The sequence below is a fragment of the Streptopelia decaocto genome (assembly GCF_964273445.1).
Source record: "Streptopelia decaocto genome assembly, chromosome: 9".
Taxonomy (NCBI): domain Eukaryota; kingdom Metazoa; phylum Chordata; class Aves; order Columbiformes; family Columbidae; genus Streptopelia; species Streptopelia decaocto.
The window spans coordinates 6,054,628-6,075,497 of NC_138664.1; the positions used below are offsets into that span (position 1 = coordinate 6,054,628).

At 40.8% G+C, this 20,870-nt stretch overlaps 1 protein-coding gene across 1 annotated transcript in view; it reads right to left on the reverse strand.

Moving 5' to 3' along the window:
• Positions 1-20,870, reverse strand: part of AGBL1 (AGBL carboxypeptidase 1) — a gene marked incomplete at its 5' end in the record, with an annotated part of 274,207 nt that overhangs the window by 74,996 nt on the left and 178,341 nt on the right. The window contains one exon of the mRNA XM_082060702.1: positions 8,391-8,551. Within this exon, the coding sequence (XP_081916828.1) occupies positions 8,391-8,551 (161 nt within the window). The remainder of the gene's footprint in view (positions 1-8,390; positions 8,552-20,870) is intronic.

Sequence of the window (20,870 nt, forward strand, 5' to 3'; positions counted from 1 at the left end):
ATGTACATAGGAGCATCATTAGATCAAAAATATTTGTCTCTCCTTAGCTCTTGTTGTCTGAGTAACTTAAAGAGGTGCAAAACTGCATCCTACTGATGGTTTTACAAGGGATTCAGTTCCTTCTGTTCCTATATTTCACCAATCTAGACCTACTTTAGACAGTGACAATACATGCACCACTATCAGCTTCACTGCTATGCAGTACTATGAGGCTCTGATGCTATCAATGGGTGGAAAACATTCTGCTCTATACAGTCTCACAGACCCCTGGCATTCATTTCAGTTTCCTTCTAAACTCTGTGATGCTTGGACATCTGGCCACCTTGCTACATCTAAGAGGTGAGAACTCCAAACGGGATATACTTGACCCAGATAATCCAGATCAAAAAGTCTCTTGTTCCTGTGATCTGTGTCCTATGATTAACTCACCAGCACATGGGAGAGCAAAACCTGTTTTGACCCTCAACCAGTCTAATTTTCGCCTACATGAGTGTGTTCCTCAAGAGGCTCTGTTGGAGGCTGTGGACAGATTAATTAATTCTGATAAAGAGAGCAACTCAGAGGCAGAATACCCTACTTCCACAAAAATGTGTTTTCTTCTAAAGGGTTAGAGAAGTGCATTTTTTTCCTAACTGCTATCCTACTCACTTGTTCCACTGCTTCCCCAGGCCAAAGAAAGGTATCATAGCACATACTGGTAAGAAATATCTGTCTATTCTCTGGTTTTCACAAGTCCCTAAATATCTTTTTGGATTCTAGAAGCAGCATTTGGAAAGGTTCTACAAGGAAACACCAAATCACCAAAACCCTTGAAACAGCCTTACCATTTATCTATGTTTCCCACCAGCTCAGATGCACAAGGATATCCACCACAGTAATTCCTTGTTCATCCTTCTCTCTTAATACTGTCAAACAGATGTAAACAAAGGACAGAGCTCATGAGCAGAGCTGCACTGACAAAATTGTCTCCTCAAGTTGTGCCACAGCTGCAAATCAAATGCACCTGATGTTACAGCTACTGCTGCAGTATACATATAGTCTATAACAGGCTCTATATAGTCCTCAACCCTGCCTCTTCAGCACCAGATTCCTGACATGTCCAATCTGAAATCCCACCTCTGCCTGCATTCAACATGACTGATAGCCCAGTCAGACTGATCCTCCCATCATCCTTCGTACCTTCCTAGAAAAAGAAACATTCTGTTCCAGTGTCAGCGCTATCCTGGTCTTCTGCACCCCTGATAGCAATCAGCTTTATTTTTCTGTCCCAGCATGTGAAGGGCCCCAGTAGCTTTCATATTTCAAGTTAGATCTTAAGGGAAAAGGACTGCAGCACAGAAATACAGACGCTTCTAATCAATACAAGAATGTCTAATAGCAGACAGTACTACAGCAATATGCCTCACAGATAGGGCAATGCAGAGCCCATTTGTTCTGCTGGATATATACAAGTTCATTATCTGTAGTCCAGTCAGATCTGTACGTGTACGGTAATTTGAATAGCCTCAGAGAGGCAGGCGGTTTATTTTGTACAGGTTTGAAGTTGCTTCTATGATCTCTTTCTCTTCCATTTGCTCTTTTCCTCTCCTTCCTTTCTGCTGCTATTTAAATTGTCGTTATTAGCTATTAAATGATAAATTAATTACCTCTGAAATAAGCGTGAATAATTGTATTCAGTCTGGCATAGCTGAGGTTGGCATTTGATAACAATCAACAGAAGCTATGCAGCTCCCAAGCTATTTCATAATAAGAATAATAATAATAAAATCAATAGGAGGAAAATAAGGACAGCTCTAGAAAGTGTTAATGGAAAGTTGCTGAATTACAGTGGCTCACCTGTGAACAGCTACATGGAAGCCTTCTGAATACCAAATATACCCATTATTGGCTGTATTGCTTGGCTGGGCCTCCAAAGAATTCACTCACAATAACAAAGGAGAGATGCTGAAGAGTGCAGGATAAGAAGGATAAAGAGGTGGATGGAAGTTTCACGTTCTTATTTAGACAACATGATTATCAAGGCATATAACAACAATAAAATCTGAAGCCTATAATAATTCCAAACTCAAAATCTGAGGTTTTTCCTCTCAATAGCAGAGAAAGAAATTCCTTAGGCCAGACCCTGGAGGTGGTGGGAGTGGGGCAAGAAGATATCACTCTTCTGCAACGTCAGTGTGAAAGATCACTGGAGACTGTTATACGATGATAGTCAGGACTTAAGGCATTTCCTGAACTGATCCTAAATGGTTACATCAACATGAGACCACTCCAAAAGCAAGTTTAAGCTACTCTTATACCTGTCACATTTCGTTGATGTTAGACTGTGCTCTCACAAGTGTTATATGAAATACACTAGGAACTCCTTTTGCCCCCTGTTCTGCACCGCTGATGTGACATGGTAGTTGGGCTTACTTAGGTAAATGCATTTCCACAGCACTTCTCTCTCCAGCATCCAAATGCAGAAATACCACATCCAGACATGCTCATAAAACAGGAGAAATTTCAAATTCCTTTCCCAGCAGTACAATCTATGACTAAGCTAAAAAACAGAATCAATAAACAACCTCCTCTCCTTAAAGCTGCCACAAGGTATTTAATGTCTACAAATGATCAAGGTTGAGAATGCACCAGATATTTACTGAAAGAAAAATGAAGCTTCAATCAAATAAAAAACTGGATCAAAACAAGTCAAATAATTCCTGTTGATTTTTTCCCCGTGAGGTTAAATTCACTAAGTGATGAAAGAACACTTTCATCTCATCCACGTGCCAGACGACTCCACCTGTCCAGTCTGTCTCAGAGGACTGGATGCCACAGCTGCTGGTACAACCAAACTGTGAGGCAATGGGGTATTTTACAGGGTGAAGCACTGTCTTGCACTCAAACTCTTCAGCAGAAATTTGTTCCAGTTTGTATAATGAAAACAAATACAACTTGAAGGAATGACACTCACATTCACCTGTAACTATAGGAAGACCCCAACCACCAGGCAAGGAGCAATTTCCTATCACTGCACACAAGTATAATGCCACATTTCTTCTATTCAAAGATGTACTAAAGGTGTTCCAAACTATGTGAGCATACTTTGCTCCATCTGCATTATTTCGTTACTTGAACTTTCCTCTCTTGTCTGTTTCATCTCCCCAAATTCACTTTAGTTTGATCTAAATCACATTTTGGCCACATAGCTTGAAAGATGAGTGGAACTGCTTGCACAGCCATAATCAGGGGAAGGTGCATTATAGTGAAAATATGGGAAATAGAACAGCTCAATACTACCCAGGATCACAATGGTGCATCAATGCAGTGTAGAAGAGCAGGCATGGTTTCAAATGATCTGCAAATCCTTCTTGTCAATTCTTGGATTTGCCATCCGTACAGTGACCAATCTAAACCTACTCAGCGTATGGAAGATGAAAAGATTACATCTGGACAAAGGACCGGAGCAGTGATTTACCCTTCTGCTTTTGATTAATAGCAGAGCTAGACATATTTACCATCTGCGATGGAGAACGATTTGGCTCTGCTCAAGAAAGGTAAGAAATGATGAAGAAACACATGAGATTAATAATATCTGAGTCAGCTGAAAATGCATAATGACTTTACAAAAGCCTGTCTCAACATATAAGACGTATCCCAAGAACAAATGGCTACAATTGCTGCAGTGTATGCAAAACATTACCTAGCACAACCTGGAGGGCAGAGAAAAATAAAATAAAGGAATGTGCCGTCAGTTCCAACCACGAGGAAGAAGGGGAGAATTACCTATAGTGCGAGTTGCTCTTGCTTTCTCTGTCTCTCAAACCTCCTTTAAGTGAACAGTCAGTTCTCATCCTCTTTGTGGTCTTGACAAATGTGAAGTTACCTGGACAGCATTGACTTAAAACCTAATTGCTTTTACAGCAAATGAGGCATGAAACCTATTATCAAAAAACATGATGTCCGAAGTACAAGCTGGCATTTCATTTTCCCAGCAGAAAGCTGCTGAATGCCAGAATTGACGGCAAGGCACAGTGGGAGGCTGGAAACACAAAATTAGTGATTCTTCCTAGGACATGGCAATAGCATGCTGGTGAGGCCAGATTTGGGAAAGGGCAGAATAAAGTGCCTGTACCAGCTCCTGATGCTTTGCTTTGGTTTTTTTTAAAGGTGGCTTCAAAGCCCAGCACATTCTCTGTATATTTGGCCTTTGACCTTGTCAGAGTATCCGTAAGACCACTGGTGAAAAAAGGCTAGTTGATTCAGAAAAGCACCTAAATATCACTTTTCAAAAGAGAAGCCACAAACAACTGAGTTTCTAAGTAGGTCTTGTGCAACATGAGGGTGATAATGCCTGAATAAGTGTGAGAGGAAGTGAATAGAGGTGACCCAGGAGCACAGGTTGCTAATTAAGAGACCAGCTAATACCTAGACCTAATGTCATAGAGTAATTCATCCCATCTTCCTCACAATCACACATTGTAGCTCTAATATATCTTATGTGTGCACTGCATCTTACACTTTATCTTTTGTCACGTTCATGAGACAGCTGCCATACGGCATGTTGAGGACCAGGGACATGGATCTGTTAGGTCAGCTTCATGATATCCAAAGATTTCCCAGTTCTTTGTGAAACAATCTACTGTCCTGCTAGTAGCACAGCCCCACTGATGCAGTTTCCAACTGCTAACCCACTCATGCTTGTAAATGACTCCATTTACTGTTCATGCTTTAGGGGAAACACAGACTGTAGGCTGGGGACAGGAAGAAATTCTCACCTGGGTACCAAACACAGGTCTGCTAAAGTTTTCTTCCACCTTTCTTTGACTCACACAGACAGTACATTGAACACAATGGACCTGGTCAGGTGTGAGAAATCCCCCATTCACACATGATGCCCCCATTAGACCAGTCATTTCCCTGACAGCTATTACCATCCTCCAGTTTACTGACCACTGACTCTGACAGGGCTATATAATGTGCACAGCAAATAGTTTATTCCAGGGAAGCAGGCAGAAACCAGCCTGCTCCCTATCCCCTTCACAGCAGTGGTGAAAGAATAAGACCGCAAAACACCCAGAGCTGAGACAGCCTGAAGAGGAAAATTAAAAGACATATACAGTTATAAACCTTGACAGGTGAAATTGTTTGCTGTCAGAGGGAGACGCTGAGATGCCAAGTCAATGCCACGCACACCAGACACCAGGGCAATGAGAGGCAAATGCAGGACACAAACTGCAGGGATTTCACAACAGAAGAGACCTCTGGCTCCACAGCTCTTGATCTATGTACCTTTGCAATGAGACATTTCATCTGGGAGTCAGTTATATCCAGTGCTGGATTAACTTCTTGTTCCATGGCTTGACCTGTCACACAGAGCACTAGAGAGATGGGCGCTCAGAAATGTGTACTTAGGAAACACATTACATCCAATGCATGCTGCTCACAGTTTAATTTCAGCTTGCTTTCCACAAAAAAAAACCCTAATAACTGAACAAAGCTTGCTTTTCCATCAAGATTGAACAATGTAATTCTTTTATTTTGATGTTGGTGAATACTGCTCTGATAAAAATTACCCTTATTTGTACCTTTTTCTAGGCATGTCAGCAGGACAGCCTTTGGGGGACACTTTGTCAGAAAACATCAGCTTGCCACTGAAATATCTATTATGCATATAATTTCCTGGACAGTGGAGACTTCTGGAATAGGGGAAGCCTGCAAGCTGTTTAAAGCCACCACTATTCATAATGTAAAGCACATAAGAAAAAACTGCACAAGGTAACTGCCCGGACTTTTCCTGGGCTGCTTCTGAAGGATCCCCAATTCTGACTCTGCTTTGGCAAAGGCACAAAAAAATTCAGCTGTTTTCATTCATATCTACTCACATTTTCTGACACAGGGAATATAGAAAGAATTCAAGGATGCTGTGCATTTTTGTGGTAACCTCAGAAGACAACAGAGCTAGTTTTAAACTACAAATATTTCATTCTCCTTAAACACATAAAGATGGGACTAGTCTAGGAAGCAGCAGAGTATAATTTCCATTGATTCAATGATATACTACCAATAAGCTTTCAAGGATCTGGTGACCTCCTTGTGATACCTGAAAGAGCTAGATTAGACTTAAACTTTACAGATTTAGATTAGACTGAGTGGTACCCCCCAGCTTCCTCCAGATAAATGTTTTGAGGGAGATTTTTTATTTTTTTTCCCCAAAGTCTGTAAGTAGAGAGGTGGAAAAATAGTTGCCCTCGTATCAGTGTGCTCTCTGTATTCTGCATTCTTCCACTGATTTTGGCAGGGCTCCTATTCCCACTAAAATCAAATCATGCCATTCTCTTGGGTAGACTCACAGAAACCCAAGAGTTAAGTATTAATTTTCTGAATAAGAATCAATATACTGTACAATCATTTTCCACAAATTATTGATTTTCTGAAAATGAATATGCTAACAAATCCTTTGGTCCCTGCCTCTCCCTTACCCCAACCTCCTGCAACACACTCCTGCAATATGACATATCTAGGTGGGATTAAACAACTCAGTTGTTTACCTGGTCTGGAAATGGTAGCAAATTGCACCTAAGCTACTAAAATTTCACAAAAACCTGCAATTATACCCAGTGGAGTGAAAAAGAATAAGTAACTGTCACGTTGCCTTTTAGCAGTGACATTGCATCTCTGGATGCCACAGAGGTATTCACTAATATGCTGGGCAAACTTGACGAAATAGAAGGCTTTGCTTTCAGCTACCACAGACACATTTGGAACAACATGGGACTTTTACAAAGCATGGGAAGCTTTTTTCTTTGTTTGTTAACTTCTTAAAAAATATTGATAATTAGAAAGCTGCTCACTATTATTTTGGTACTGATCAACTACCACACAATCTCAGGAAAACTGACATATAAATATATAAACCAACTAAAGGAAAAAGTAATGGAAGAGTACAAAGATCAGGGAAAATGCTCACTGAGTTATTCTGACCAGATGGCTTTTTTTTCTCAGTGTCTGAGGCCAGTCAAAGTTCGATGTTTTTCTTCCCATAAGTTATTTTCACACAAAGGCCCTTCTAGCTCCAGTTCAAAAGTGAGAGTTTGATTTATATCTCAAAACCACCCACCTAGCCAGACTTCAGTAATTCTTTCTAACAATACACCAATGATTTGTCAGATGGCTGTCCCCAACATGGATGGTGTTCAGCATACACCTTAATTGTTTCAATTATATGTTCAAATGTGCAAGTGAGCACAGCTAATACAAAGGAACGTCTCTGCATTTTAGCCCTCTTTTTTCATTGTCCCTCATAAACATTAAAAACTGCGAACAAGCTTGTAAGAATGGTTTTCAGCATGAGGAACAGGTGGTGGTAATGTCGGTTAAGTATTCCTGCAGGGGGAAGACTGGAAACCTGCTATAAATTATGGGGGCATTTCTGCAACTGAAAAACTTGCATTTCATTGATGAAGCTGAGAGAGCTCTTTGATGACAGAGCCATTGGGGAGCTTCAAATCACATCACATCACTAAGTTTTCTTTCTCCATTAGTCTTAGAAAAACATTATTGCAAACATATGGTCTTGCACATAGCACTAACAAGCGATGGTGGCCTAGAAGGAATAGATATGTTTCCGCTTCATCACAAATTCAAGCTGAAGAGTCCCATACTCTGACACTTAACCAAGTCAAATTCACCATATATTTATAAAGGGGCAACCGCACTTAAATGCATCCTGTTGAATGTAGGAAGCATATAAATTAATTTAGAAATTTGAAAAAAAACACCTCCTCAATAACCAGTGGGATCATGCCTTCTTCCTATGCATCAAAAAGTCACAAATCTACGTTCTAAATGCCTGCAGGACTCAATTCAGAGAAGAAAAAGGGAATTTCTGGAAGTATTATTGCTAAATCAGGCCTACAGCTTCTAAATCATGCTATCAATGTCCTTTTCAAGTCTTCAATATTTGTTCCCTACCCTGAAGCTCTTAGAGAATGTATTCCTTGCAAGAAATCTTCTCTGCGGAGGATATGAAATGGACAGAACATCACCTCACACTCCAATGAACAGAAAAACGTTTCCAGCTGATCCATTTTTCTGGGGCAGTACCAACCCTATTCTTCAGTAATCAGTTTCGATAGCAAAATGGAAATTTCACTGGAAAAGAGAAATCAGGTTCTTTTCTTTCACATTTTCTATCCACATGGGTGGCTGCAGGGCACAGAATCACTGTTTTAATAGTTTCTTTGGGAGTTAATTGTATCTTCATTTCCAATTACTTTCAATACAACTCCAGTTCCCAAGACACAAATCTCAGCCATAAGGAGAATCCATTTCTGCAGACTGAAACCCAAAACACATCCCCACCAATTTAATTCCCACAGGAGAATCCTCTCAATATTACTGTCACCGACCTTTGTGTCCGGTCTGTTATTTCCTCCTCCAGATCCAGCAGAAGTGCTGCCTGAGCCATCACTTCCTTGCTGCAGGGCAGGGATTTGAGGTGCAGAATGAGCAAACCAAGGCAAAACTTGCTCCCCATCTCCTCCAGCTCCTGAGTTCCCAGCTGCAGGCCCTGATGGAGAGAGGCAGAAAGTCTCAGTGCTGAGTGTGCAATTTGCAGGTACATAGAAGGAGTCAGGTTTGCTTTACCTAAGAAGGATAATTCTTAACATTCTGAATGAGGGTTTCCTTCACATTTACTGCATATGGAAATTTCCCTTACAGAATCTTTTGCAAATTAACTGACAGAACTTGGTCAACAGAAGCTATTCTAAAATGACCTCTTTTACAAATGGAGAAACGGAGACAAAGAGTTTAACTGTCTTGACTATAGAAGAAGTCACTATAAGAATTAAACTCAGACCCCAAGAGGACCTGACTGTAAATCCATTTTTACAAATCATTAGGATTCATTTTTTTTCTTTCTCTCTGCAGAGGAGTCATCTCCCTAAGCAAAGGAAAAAAAAACACAATTGCAAAAACTGGGCAAAGATGGAAAACTAGGGAGGAGAGAGAGGGGAAGAGATCTTTAACAAGTTATGAATTGTTTTTTAAGAAAATCAATTGCAAAGTAATTGCAAAATAACAAACACCTCCAAGGAATTTCTCAGTCAATTAAAAGCTGATGTCTCTCTAGCAGAGACAAGCAGAGAAGGAAAAGCATAAACAGGGTTTGGATTATCACCATCATCTTTCAAGGGAAGACTCCTCCAAGCTGTGGATCCTCGCTTGGAAGAACCCTGATTATGAATAGCCGGGGTTTGTTTGTCTGTTTTTTCACTCATTACAAAAAAATAAAATAAGTATCTATCAAAGAAGGAACACATCAAGGGCCTGCATAGGAGTAAGTCAATGTAATTGATGGCAGTTTCATGCATGCAGAGAGAGGATAGGAGACCAACACAGCTCAGATACCTGAAAAAGTAACTAAGAAACTGCAAAATTCCTCATCTTTGGCATTTAGTGACCCAATCACATGTACTATTAATGCTAACACATCAGGGGTTGAATCAATCGCTGAACAAATGCGGCCAAAATCAGCACTGTGTGCTTTTGGAGCACAAAACAGCTCTGCAGCCGATCGTCTGATGGGAGCTCCAGCTCCACTTCCAAAACTCTTTGTTCCCTCAGCAGCTCCCAGGAGTTCCCCCTCACAGTCCTGGCACCAGCCTTGCCCGTGGTGTGAGCTCCATGCCAGCATGGCCTGCACTTGACCTCTACTAGATATTAGTTAGTGGACATCTTAAGGGTAACGAGGACAGCATGTGTTCTGGTAACCCATGACAGGCTGAGCTCTGATCTCATGTTGATTTTTATTTTCTGTATAAAGCTATTGTATTTCTAAACTGTTTGGGGATCCCTACACCTGAGCAGCTCCATAGAACTGAAAGATTATTTCACAGCCAAAAACATGCAGGTAGATGGATGAAACAGGAGATTTCTCACATAAACTTCTGCAGCTCTCTGGCAAAGCTTATTTTCTGCATTTATGTTAGAGGACACAAACTCCTTGGATAGGGTGAAAACCATCACTTCATCTCTAGCGGTTCCGGCATATGCAAATATCATCTAGCATTACAGATACCCTATCTGATCACAAATATGTTTTCCTATAGTAAAGACATTCCAAGACCCTGTGAGAAAAACATGAATCTGTAATTATGATGATGAAACTGAAAAACACAAAATGCAGAGCTGAAACATAAACTGAGTGGTTGGACAACTAGATAAGCATATTACCTGCCCAGAAGAGCACACAAATAATTTGAGAAAACATAGCCTCAGTGCTAGGCAGGGTCTAGGGTCTCTGGAGAACTGATTACTTCTCTCTGAACAGTCTTTTAAGAGTTTTTATCACAGTGGGCAAATCTCCTGCACCACTTCTTCCCTCCATCCTATTCAGCTTCACTGCAAGCTTTGCTATGCAAGATTTATGTACAATGAACTATAGCAATAATTAATAATAGTAAGAAAACAGAGGGAGAGGCTTATGGGAACCAAGGGTCATTAATGTGAAACAACAAGGGTGCTTAGCAGCTCTACATAGATTCCTAGACAGCTTATTATTTTACTTTAAAAGACATAAGACACTTTAGTGCAGCAAGACTTAGAACCAGCAGACAGAAGTGGTGATATTTCTGAGCAAAAATATGTCATTTCTACTGGAAAAGAGTTATTTTGTCAGGGGCAAAAATAAAAAGAACGTCTCACAGCTTTCCCTGGGGTGCATCTCAGGGTCTTGCTTCCAAGATCAAGGCAACACACTAAATACCTATCAATCCAGGAGATGCGAATAGTGACTATGTTAAAACTCAGCCTGTGGCTTTATGATTCCCTAGAGCTTTATTCAGGATATGAAGAGGCCTTAAGAAACTATGAGCAGAGAAATAATAATAATAAAACTATAATATACCTCAGAAGCCTCAGACAGTAATTGCTCGTGCACCGAAGTTATCTGCTGCACAATGGACCCATATTGCTTTGATACCAGACAGCTCAGGAGTAACAGCTGGAAACCTCAGCTAGAGCATTACTTGTTAACACACTTTTTCACTTCAAACACAGACAGACTTTTATTTTTTAACACAGATAATTCTCTCCCCCTCTCCTTCCTCCCTCCTCAGCTCTCAGAGGGTGGAGCTGGAGGTGCACAGCATGGGTACCATTAAACTGAAGCTGTTGACAGAACTGATGGATCAAACTAATGTTATTGATGGCATCTGCCAGCAATGCCAGGAGCTGATGTAGTGGTTAATAATCAGTCCCGCTTGCATTGCTGAATGGGAAGCCTGGTCTCCAGGCACTTCCCTTGTAGCTTTGCAGTACACACAGTTGTAAAAATGTTGAGACTGTGCTTACAATTCAGAGTTGTGAAAATATCATACAAGAAATGCAAGCAAGAAAAAGAGAACTGTAGAAGGGGTCCAGCTCGGTTTGCTTAAGAAGCTGATGGGAGAGACAACTCCATGGCAGCAAAGCTGTGTTACTTCTATGTCTCATGACAGTATGTGGCCTGCTTGCCACAGCTGCTGTGCCTGACAGCATCTCCCCTGCAGTGTCCTGCCAGGCTGAATTCTCCATGACCCCATCTTTCTCTCTAGCAATGCTTTATGGCTCTGTCCTCCTTTGGATACATCTATATAAACAGTGGGGCATGGTGCAAAGGCTTCCAAACCAGCACAATCTAAGCAAATTCTAAAGCAGGAAACAGGATCACTGCACCAGAAAGCTGCAGACAAGCTCATCAGTTCTAATAATTCCAGCCTCAGAAACCTCCTAACAAAGCTATCCTACTTTGATGACCAGCTCATATCCCCACACAGTTTCTGCTGTTACATCAAAGCACCAGTCTGGACCAGCACTAACGTGATGCATCACACTCCACTGCGCAACACAAATGTGTCCACTGGTTCCACGGACCTGTCATGCAGCCTTTTGCAGGCATGTTAAGGGATAACAGGTTGTTTCCTGTCTATTATAGAGAATAATGGAGCTAAACAACTTTTCCTAATCCCTTTTCATATTTTCATACTGCAACAGACATCATGGGAGGAGGTTACATCTAATAACAGAGCAAGTTCTGGATATATTTATTTTTCATGGGACAAACGAAATGCAGAGGTAGATGACGGGGCCACTCAGATGAATGAAACAGAGACCTAGTCTATTAACTCTTGGTCTAGTTATACCAATTAATTTATTTCTTCTTCTGCCAAAACTGTTGCTAGCATAAGAGCTGGAGCAGTAGGATGCTCACCTATGAGTGACAGTCTCATACTAATAGGAAACTGGGAAGCAGGAAAAAAAAAAAGCTATTCCTTGACTTATCACTTGGTCAGGATATTGTCAATACAAATCTTCCTAAACAAAATTGACCAAATCATACTGGAAAAACAATGCATTCACACTCAGCATTGATGCATCAAATAAACATCCACAACAAAGTGTTTCTAATATCTCTCAACTTGTCCTTAAAATGCTTCACAGGCTAAATGACAATGCAATGGAAAAATCTTTATTATTCATTACTTATATGCTTTAAACACTCCCACAGCCAAAGGCAGCAATAATTTCATAACACAGATATTGTTGGAGAAGGTGAAAGGACTCCAGAAGTTCAATTAGAAATTTCTTCACAAGGGTAACTAGAGCTACAGTAAAATTAGAGTTAGAAAATACTAATAAACACAAGTAGACAGAAAATTTCAGAGGCATCAATTGTTTTCTGTGCTCAGAGAAAAGAGACCTTTGGCATGCAGCGGGGACAATTCAGCAGCCTCTGCCACTTTTTGTCACTGTTCAGTCCTTGGGGCAACAGCTTTTCCCTGCAAACTCACTTCCAGTCAATACATATACATACATACTTACAGAATATTCTCTGCATCTCAATAGCTTTACACATTCACAACGGTTATGCCCTAAGGCTGGATATAAATAAATTGACAGTCTGGTTTCTCACTAATCACATCAGTGAGCTCTCCCTTGGAATATTAATTGAAACCATTTGGAGGCTCTAGAGGACAAACCAGGGAGCTGAATGAAACATTTGGTGCCTCGTGTCTGCAGCCTTAATTTTAGCTTGGGCCAGCCCTGAAAGATACTGTCCTTTCAACCCCTGTGAATGAAAATATGCAGACACACGTCTCAGAACTGGCTATTTAGGCAATGAGGACAGTGGGGAATGAGCCAGGTTTTCTCATGATCCTTAAGCAGCAGGTATGGCATGCAAAACAGATGAAGTTAAAGGCATGTGGATGGAATTTGGGCCAAAGGATTTCAAGAGGATTGAGCAAGCAGAAAAGGCTGAAGAAACAAGAAAAGAAAAAGCTAGCAGGAATTTCTAGAAAGAAAGATGAGAGGGGCTGGAGTTAGAGACAGAAGATAAAAGGACAGGAGAGATAAAAGGGTGAGAAAGAAGGAAGGGTTGTTGGGGTCAATGGATGCTGATATAGCGGAATGATAACAAGAGAAAAACTAATGGAAACTTCTACCCCCTTCTCACCCTTGGAGAGGTGTGTCTTGCTCCTAATGTCTGTCCTCATTACAGCTGGTGCTTTGGCCACACAGTGAGGAAATAAGGCCCAATTTGCCTTGAATCCCCACACTAAACTTTGCTAAACTCAGCTGCTGTTTTGGCTGAGCAAACTTCTTGGGTACAGAAGCAAAGAAACAGTAATTATTCTAATCGTTCAAAGGGACTCTTTCTCTGGGTAATGATACTTAATGTTACAGGCAACACTGTTCAAGAAATGCAGTGAATGACAAGATGAAATTACTTCTCCCTCCAATCTGCTGGAGAAAGAGTCCTAACAACCTGCTTATAGGAGAACTGGGGATTTAACATATAGAAAAACTTGTGGCCAAGTTCTCAAGAAAAACAATTATTTAGTTTATGAATTCTCCAGACCTAGTGCAGGAAAGTGTTTCCTCCTCCTTTCTGGTATCCTGACTAGCTATTGGTCTGACATTCCCATCTCCACACACTGCCCTCACAGTATTTCCACAACTGTCTCCCTGTCCTTTCCCTCCATCCTTTTCTCCTTTCCAAACTTCTCTGCACCTCCCTCAGCATCTTTTCTCCCTTCCTTAATCAGCTGCCAGGAACAACTCAATCCTCAATGCATGGCAAGCTCATAATGTGTTGGAAGAGTCAAAGACATTATATTAGTGTCGCATTTGCCAAATTTGCCAGCCTCGGCTGGCCAATTTGCTTGTTTACTCTATTCCATACACTGCTATCTCATGTTTTGTGTCAACAAATTGCAAACTATCCAGGATGAGCACAGGGGTGACTTTTGCTTTCCACCAACCCAAAGACTGCACACTCATACAGAGAGGAATGCTTCCATGTCCACTGGATGCTGTTATACCTGTTCTGCATTCCTGTACGAGACTGAAGGTGGTACCAGGTACCAGAAAGCCCAGCTTTGCCAGGCTGCTTCTTGAATAGCCATAAATGTGAAAGGTGGTCATGTCCAGAACAAAAGATGAACAAAAAGAGAGAGAGAAATGAGGATATTTTGCTTCTACAGACAAAACATATAGGAAGATGCTATTCTTTGCACAGTTCTGTTTTCCAATAAAGTTGAGTAGAACATTAGTTTTCTGTCTCATTCATTATTGTGTGACACGCTAGGAACCTATTTTTAGGCTTTGGATAGACCTGGACTAGTATCAACAGGCTATCCTTCTCTTTGCAGACACTGAGCAATCTTTTACCTCGTTCAACAGTGTCTTCTCAAATAGAACTGAAGAGGCTGAGTGAATGATATGCCAGGCCAGAACTGAGCACTTTGGAGGAATCTGCATTGTTTCACAGTGACAAGGTCAGAAGTGCCTCAAGTTCTGATCTAAGGACTGGGGACAGTTCTGGGGAGGAGCAGCCTGCCTGTACCATCAGATGAAGAAGTGTGTTCTTGGAAGAGACAGTCCAGTGGGCAAGTTTTGATACTACAACTAAGAAAAACAATGGGCAATGCTATTTTTTTTACTTAAAGAAAAATACCCAAGATGTTAGATCCTAAAGGAAAACAAATACTGCTCCAGGATATTGAAGCCTCCTACTTGCTAGACAGGGAACAGAGCTAGGAAACTGCTCAAAGTCATGTAGAGATCACGGGGCAGCGTGAGGAAAATAAGCGATTACCTTAAGTTGATGAAAATGGAGTGCTTTATTCAAGAAAGCACCTTTCTTCCCCGTGCTCCCACTATTTTCAACAGGTTAACTGGTATTACCCCACATGACAGTGCCTTGAAAATTTGTGAGTAGTCTATTCATGACTTTCTCTCACATTTTCCTGCTATCTAAACACTGTGGAACCTGAAACAAGTCACAGCCTGAGGTATCTGGAGATTAAGTGTGAGGTGGGGCTCTAAGTCCATCTGACAATCTGTGTAAAATGAATTAGGTCTTAAAAGCAGTCTCAGAAAGCATGAAGTTATAATTTTGCAGGACCTAAATTGGCAGCCTAATCCCTGGATCACTTTTCCTCTCTCTCTACTTCCATTTAAAAAGTTTGCCTGTATAAATAACTCCAGTGTACAGAAAAGTGACCAGACTCTTAGTCTAACCAACTCCTATTTTCTGCTATAAATTTAACCTATTTGGCTATATTTCACTATCAGAGTAAAATGGTTTTCTAATCTTGGCTAGTGATGCCTTGGAACAAAAGGATTTATGATACTTATAACTTTATTCTGGCTAATGTAAAGGCAGATGCTCTTCATAAAGTGTCTAACCTGTTTTAAAAAGTCTTAATAAGGTATTTGTCTTCATAATGCCATCCACTACGGTGATCCCTCCAGGTTAATTATGTGTTACATGAAGAATCAATTGTTACATCTTAATTTCATGAAATGGTCTCATATACTTATATTATATTATAAAAAGCCTTGTTATTTTTCTATGTGGCTTTGAAGTATTTAAAGTAACAATACAGGGAACTTCCAAAGTAGTTTTTATTTTAAAACTCACTGTGCTATAAACTGCAATGGACAAAACCTTACAGTCTTTCCCTCTCATCCCAATAAAATACATTATATTCCTCCCATCACAGGGATGATGAAAACATGTATTGACAGAAACGACACATCAAAGCCAGAGTGCTTTTCTTCCCCATCCAAAATGGGACCTCAGGGTCATGGTACCTCTCAATGTTGTGCCAACATAGGGGTTGAAGCTCTTGAGTAGATCAGTGAGAAGCCAACACAGCATGACCCAGACATCACCCCCATTGCTCCAGTCTGAGAAGACTCTGTTCCCACATTATATTCATTGTTCTGCTCCCATGTCAGCGCATTACAGAGGCTCGCAGACCGGTGAAATTGTGTCTTGGCCTGGCAGCAATGTTATGTAGAGGAGAATCCAAGGGGATGATGAGCCTGCCTCCCACTACACTGCTGACAGACATCCCACCGCTGCAAAGCCTCTCCCCAACACCGCTCAGTGTTCCTTCTGCACTGTAACACTTTATTCCTTCCCGTTATAACTCAATAGCTCTACTGTCCCTAATGCCTTCCCCATACTGAAGCTGCCTTCCAGGCCACTAAACACTTTCATGTCCTCCCTCTAGCCCCTCTTTATCACCGCTTCATCTCTTACAAAAGAAATGACCCAGAACAAACAGGGTACTCCACAGGAGGTATTACCATCCACGTCTGTAGGGATACTATAGCATCTTCCAAGTCTACCTCTTTCTTCACACATACAGGCATCTTATTCACCTTTTTCTTTATTGCCGCTGCTGCACATGGCACAGACATCTTTATCAAGCTGTCTTTGTAACAGCTACTAATGTTTTCCTGAACCGTTAAAGCTAATTCAGAGCCCAGCCATGTGTCGGAATGTTTTAAACTACTCCTTTAAGCATGCTTTGTTCTGCCACCGCCTATGTTTCATCTTCCATTCTAGTACCCTCAATCTTTTAGTCCTCATTCCTACTGTATAATTTGTATCAGCTGCAAACAGTAAATATTATTATCTTACTGTTCTCCTTGAGTTCCAGTCTTAAAAATTATAAATATCGACCAGCGCCAATTCACAGTGGTAGCTAAAGTCTCCTTCCTATCAATTTCTTTCCATCCCAAGGATGCTTTATGTATCCCAGCTTTTCAACTAGGTTTTGACTACACAAACAGTCCTTTTGTATCTTGCTCCATAACTCCCAAAACTTCTTCATGTCTTTTTTTGCAGGAGGCTGTCTTCTGAGTCATCTAGGATGACCAGCAATCCAATCCGCATAAAAATTAGTCTTGATTCACCCTTGGAAGCCATAGGCAAAACTTTGTATACCATTTTTCCTTTGTCTTTCAGTCCCCATACCTCTTTCAAAAAAAGTTCACTATATTATCAAGGCATTATTAACATTCTCAATCATCGTGTTTCCTTATCCCTGTGTTACTCCAGTGCCTGTGGTTCTGTTATAGGTGGTTCTCCCATCCCATGAAGTTTTTAAACTTGGGGAATCATAATTAGCACCTTGTTAAACATGTTTTAAACAGTCTGCTATCTAGTCTGCTGGTCACTTTTAGCAATTTCTTTTTAGTAGTTCGAATCCTTTGTTTCTTAGTTTCCTTACAACTCTTATAGGAGCAAAACAATGGGCTTCACCTGACTCTGTGAGTTATAGCTGTAGCCAAATATAAAATAACATTAGGAGACAACCTGCAAGCATTGTCTTCACATATAAACCAGCCAGCGCGGTCCCACAGCATCCTGCTCTGTTCCCACCCTGCTCCAGCTCTGCCAATGTACTTGTGGCTCCAGGGCAGCACAAACAGCTCCAGAAAGCATCCAAATCTCAGCCTACACAATCTCTTATTATTCCAGTCATGAGGGTTCCATGCTTTCTTCCAGAGCCTCTTGATCATGCCTTGAAGCATATTTCTTTTTCCAGATCTAAGTCTGCTCTCCACAAAATCACTCATTTCCTCTGACACCTTCTGCCAATGGCCTCAGAGCAGAACTTCCACCTGGTGGTGTTTTTTTCTGCCCAGACCCCAACACGTGTGACACGCCAGCTTCCAAGGTGGAATAATTATGTGCACATGTTCAGAATAGATTATCCTGAGACTGCGCATGGGTCTCCTTAAATCTTACTTTAAACAGGTCTCCTTACGCAGAGATCCAGAGGTGAGCTGTAAGGACACTGAGCCACCATTTCAATTTTCATTACTCTAACATTTCATGCACTGTATGTCCATCTCCTTATGCTGATACAACTCAGGAGCTGAGACTCCTATAATTTCCTAAATTATAAATGATTCCCCTCTGGCTAATTTCTGCTTTTCCATATCACAAATTCTCTTTGGTCATCTTCAGCAAACACCATCAAAGTTGGCCTCCCCACTTACCACTCCCTGCAATTCCAGGATCAGTGACAGGAAGCAACTATGATTCTACAGTTTATTGTATTAGCAATTCTGAAACAACAAAGGACTCATTGATTTTTTCCAAGCCAAAGGTTTGTGGGAAAGCACAAAAAGCATCTATGCCCAGCTCAGATCAGAGAGGAAAGAGACAATGAAGAGGAGAGGGCTTCCCCCAGCCTGGGCACTGCTCTCTTTGAAACTGAAGAATGGGACCACAAGCAAGAAGCTGATGACTGTTTTCTTACAGATATCATAATTGTTCTGACACAAGAACCTTCTTGCTGCTTGTCACATTTAATAGAAGAATGGGCAACAACAGTGAAAATCTGACCATTTATTTTTTTCCTCTCTTTCTTTTGAATACTCTGAGCTAGCCACCTAGAGAATGGCTGATAACACTGAGGATAATTCAGGCAAAAGTAGTGCAGGACCCTCTTTGATGTCTGCTCTGATTTAATATAGGTTCATGTAATGAATGTGTAATACAATAATTCCATATAAAGAGTTAAAGAATATATGAGAAAGGGGGGTCACAGGGAGATTTTACCAGACAGCCCAAGGGCAAGTCACTGATCATTTCATTAAGAGTCTGGGTTAGGAGGGACATCCTGAGAACATAGACTCTACAGTCAGAAATCAAACATCAGGGAAGTTCTTTCAGGTGAAGCAGCTGCCATCAGCTGCTAACCAGGGTTTACAGGTCTGCGGAGCCCAAAGGCTCGTTTTATCACCAGCCCATACGCCCAGTGGTACAAAGTAAACTCACAGCCACTAAGATGGCTAATGCACACTTTTACATCATTTTTGGCTGGAAAAAAAATATTATTAAAAGGAAAAAATAAAACAGAAATTGAGATAAAAACTGAAGCTTCTGTTTTAGTGTAGGAGAGATGAATGCAATGGTGCTTGTCCACAAGGAACTGACCAGCAGCATGTAGATTACCTTAGAATTTGGACTTACTTACCAAGGAGAACTATTGCTTAGATCTAGCAGCTGGATGCAGACTTTTGCAAACCACCTATAAGCCTTTTCCCCTATATAATCCCACCAGCACAGGCTCAGTTTAACATCTCCACTTACTGTGCTTTTGGAGAGAAAGAAAAAAGGAAATCAGGGCTTTGAAGACTGTAAGGAACAGACTGAAGAAAGGGAGACAAGATCAGAGAGACAGAGCTCGGGTGAGGGGGAGGCAGTTATCTCTAGCAAGTAGGATAACTGATGTGACTCACACAAAAACATCTTACATTTCCCCTTGTATTGCCGTCGATATTTGCACATTGCCTTTTTCGGAGCTAGAGACCAGTAGGAAGCAAATGCATAGCAGCTGATAAATGCTTCACCACCTAGAGCATCAGGTGAGAAGCATACAGGTCTTGTAGAAATAAACTACAACTCTGAGTCTTTGAAAAACCTACTGACCACTCAGAGAAAAGCAGGCAAATCTTTATCAGCAGAGAAAATGCTGACTCCAAATTACAATCTTTCAGGATTTCTCATCTTGCAACAGTACCACCTGAGAAAATTTGCATAAGAACAAGCTGCCTTTTTCTTAGGAGTCCTTTTCAACCTGCTTTTATGATTTCTACTGAAAATGATAATCCTCTGTTTGTGACATTGCAATCATTTCTGTTACAATCAAGTGTTTTGTCCAAAAGGAGGATTACTACTTCGGTTTGGGGAAGTATACAGACTTCCAGAGGAACAAAGCAGCCAGTTTTCAAGCAAATGACCTTGGTAATAGAGAACAAAAGAAGACAAAGATATAAAAAGAACACTACATATGATCAGACCTGCCACTTCCAAGAGGCACCTGATGCCCTTTAAGTTCATAAAAACTGATGTTTCCTACAGATGTTTGCACAATTGAGTTGGAAAAAGTGGCACTTTGCTGTGCCACTCCAACATTCACTCAGATTTTTCCTTTGACAAGATACCAACGTTTTAAAACTAATCATCAGACACACATATCTAGAAATCCCACTGCAGTGCACAACTCCATGCTTTTAGCAGCATCTTCTGAGAAGCAGCATCACCACACGTGGTGCTGAATGTCAAACAACTGCCTTAAACCTGTGCCTCTGGCAGCTTCTCTGAAATCCAAAGAACAAACAGTTAAAAGAAAAAAGTGCCTTTGTTTTGCCCTTTTTTTTTTTTTTGCAAGAACATAATTTAACATGACTCTCCACAGAATAATTTGCATGGGATTACCCACAATGCACTACATTATGGTAATACACTTCAACCTCTGATGCATATTAGACCGACAGAGTTAAAAATCTGTCAAACGAAAAATAAATGATACAGGAAAATGATGATGTAAGACAGAACAGTAAACACACTGCACTTGTGTAATCTGCCAAAATCCAGTCTAAAATTGGCCTGGGAAAGAGAACAAGAGTATTGTGCACTCAGAACAGCTTTAGGGAATGTTCCCAACTCAAGCAGAAAACAATACCTGACTGAGACATGGATGTAATAATGAAGGAATGGAAAGTATAACAAACCAGAACTAAGAGCTGAA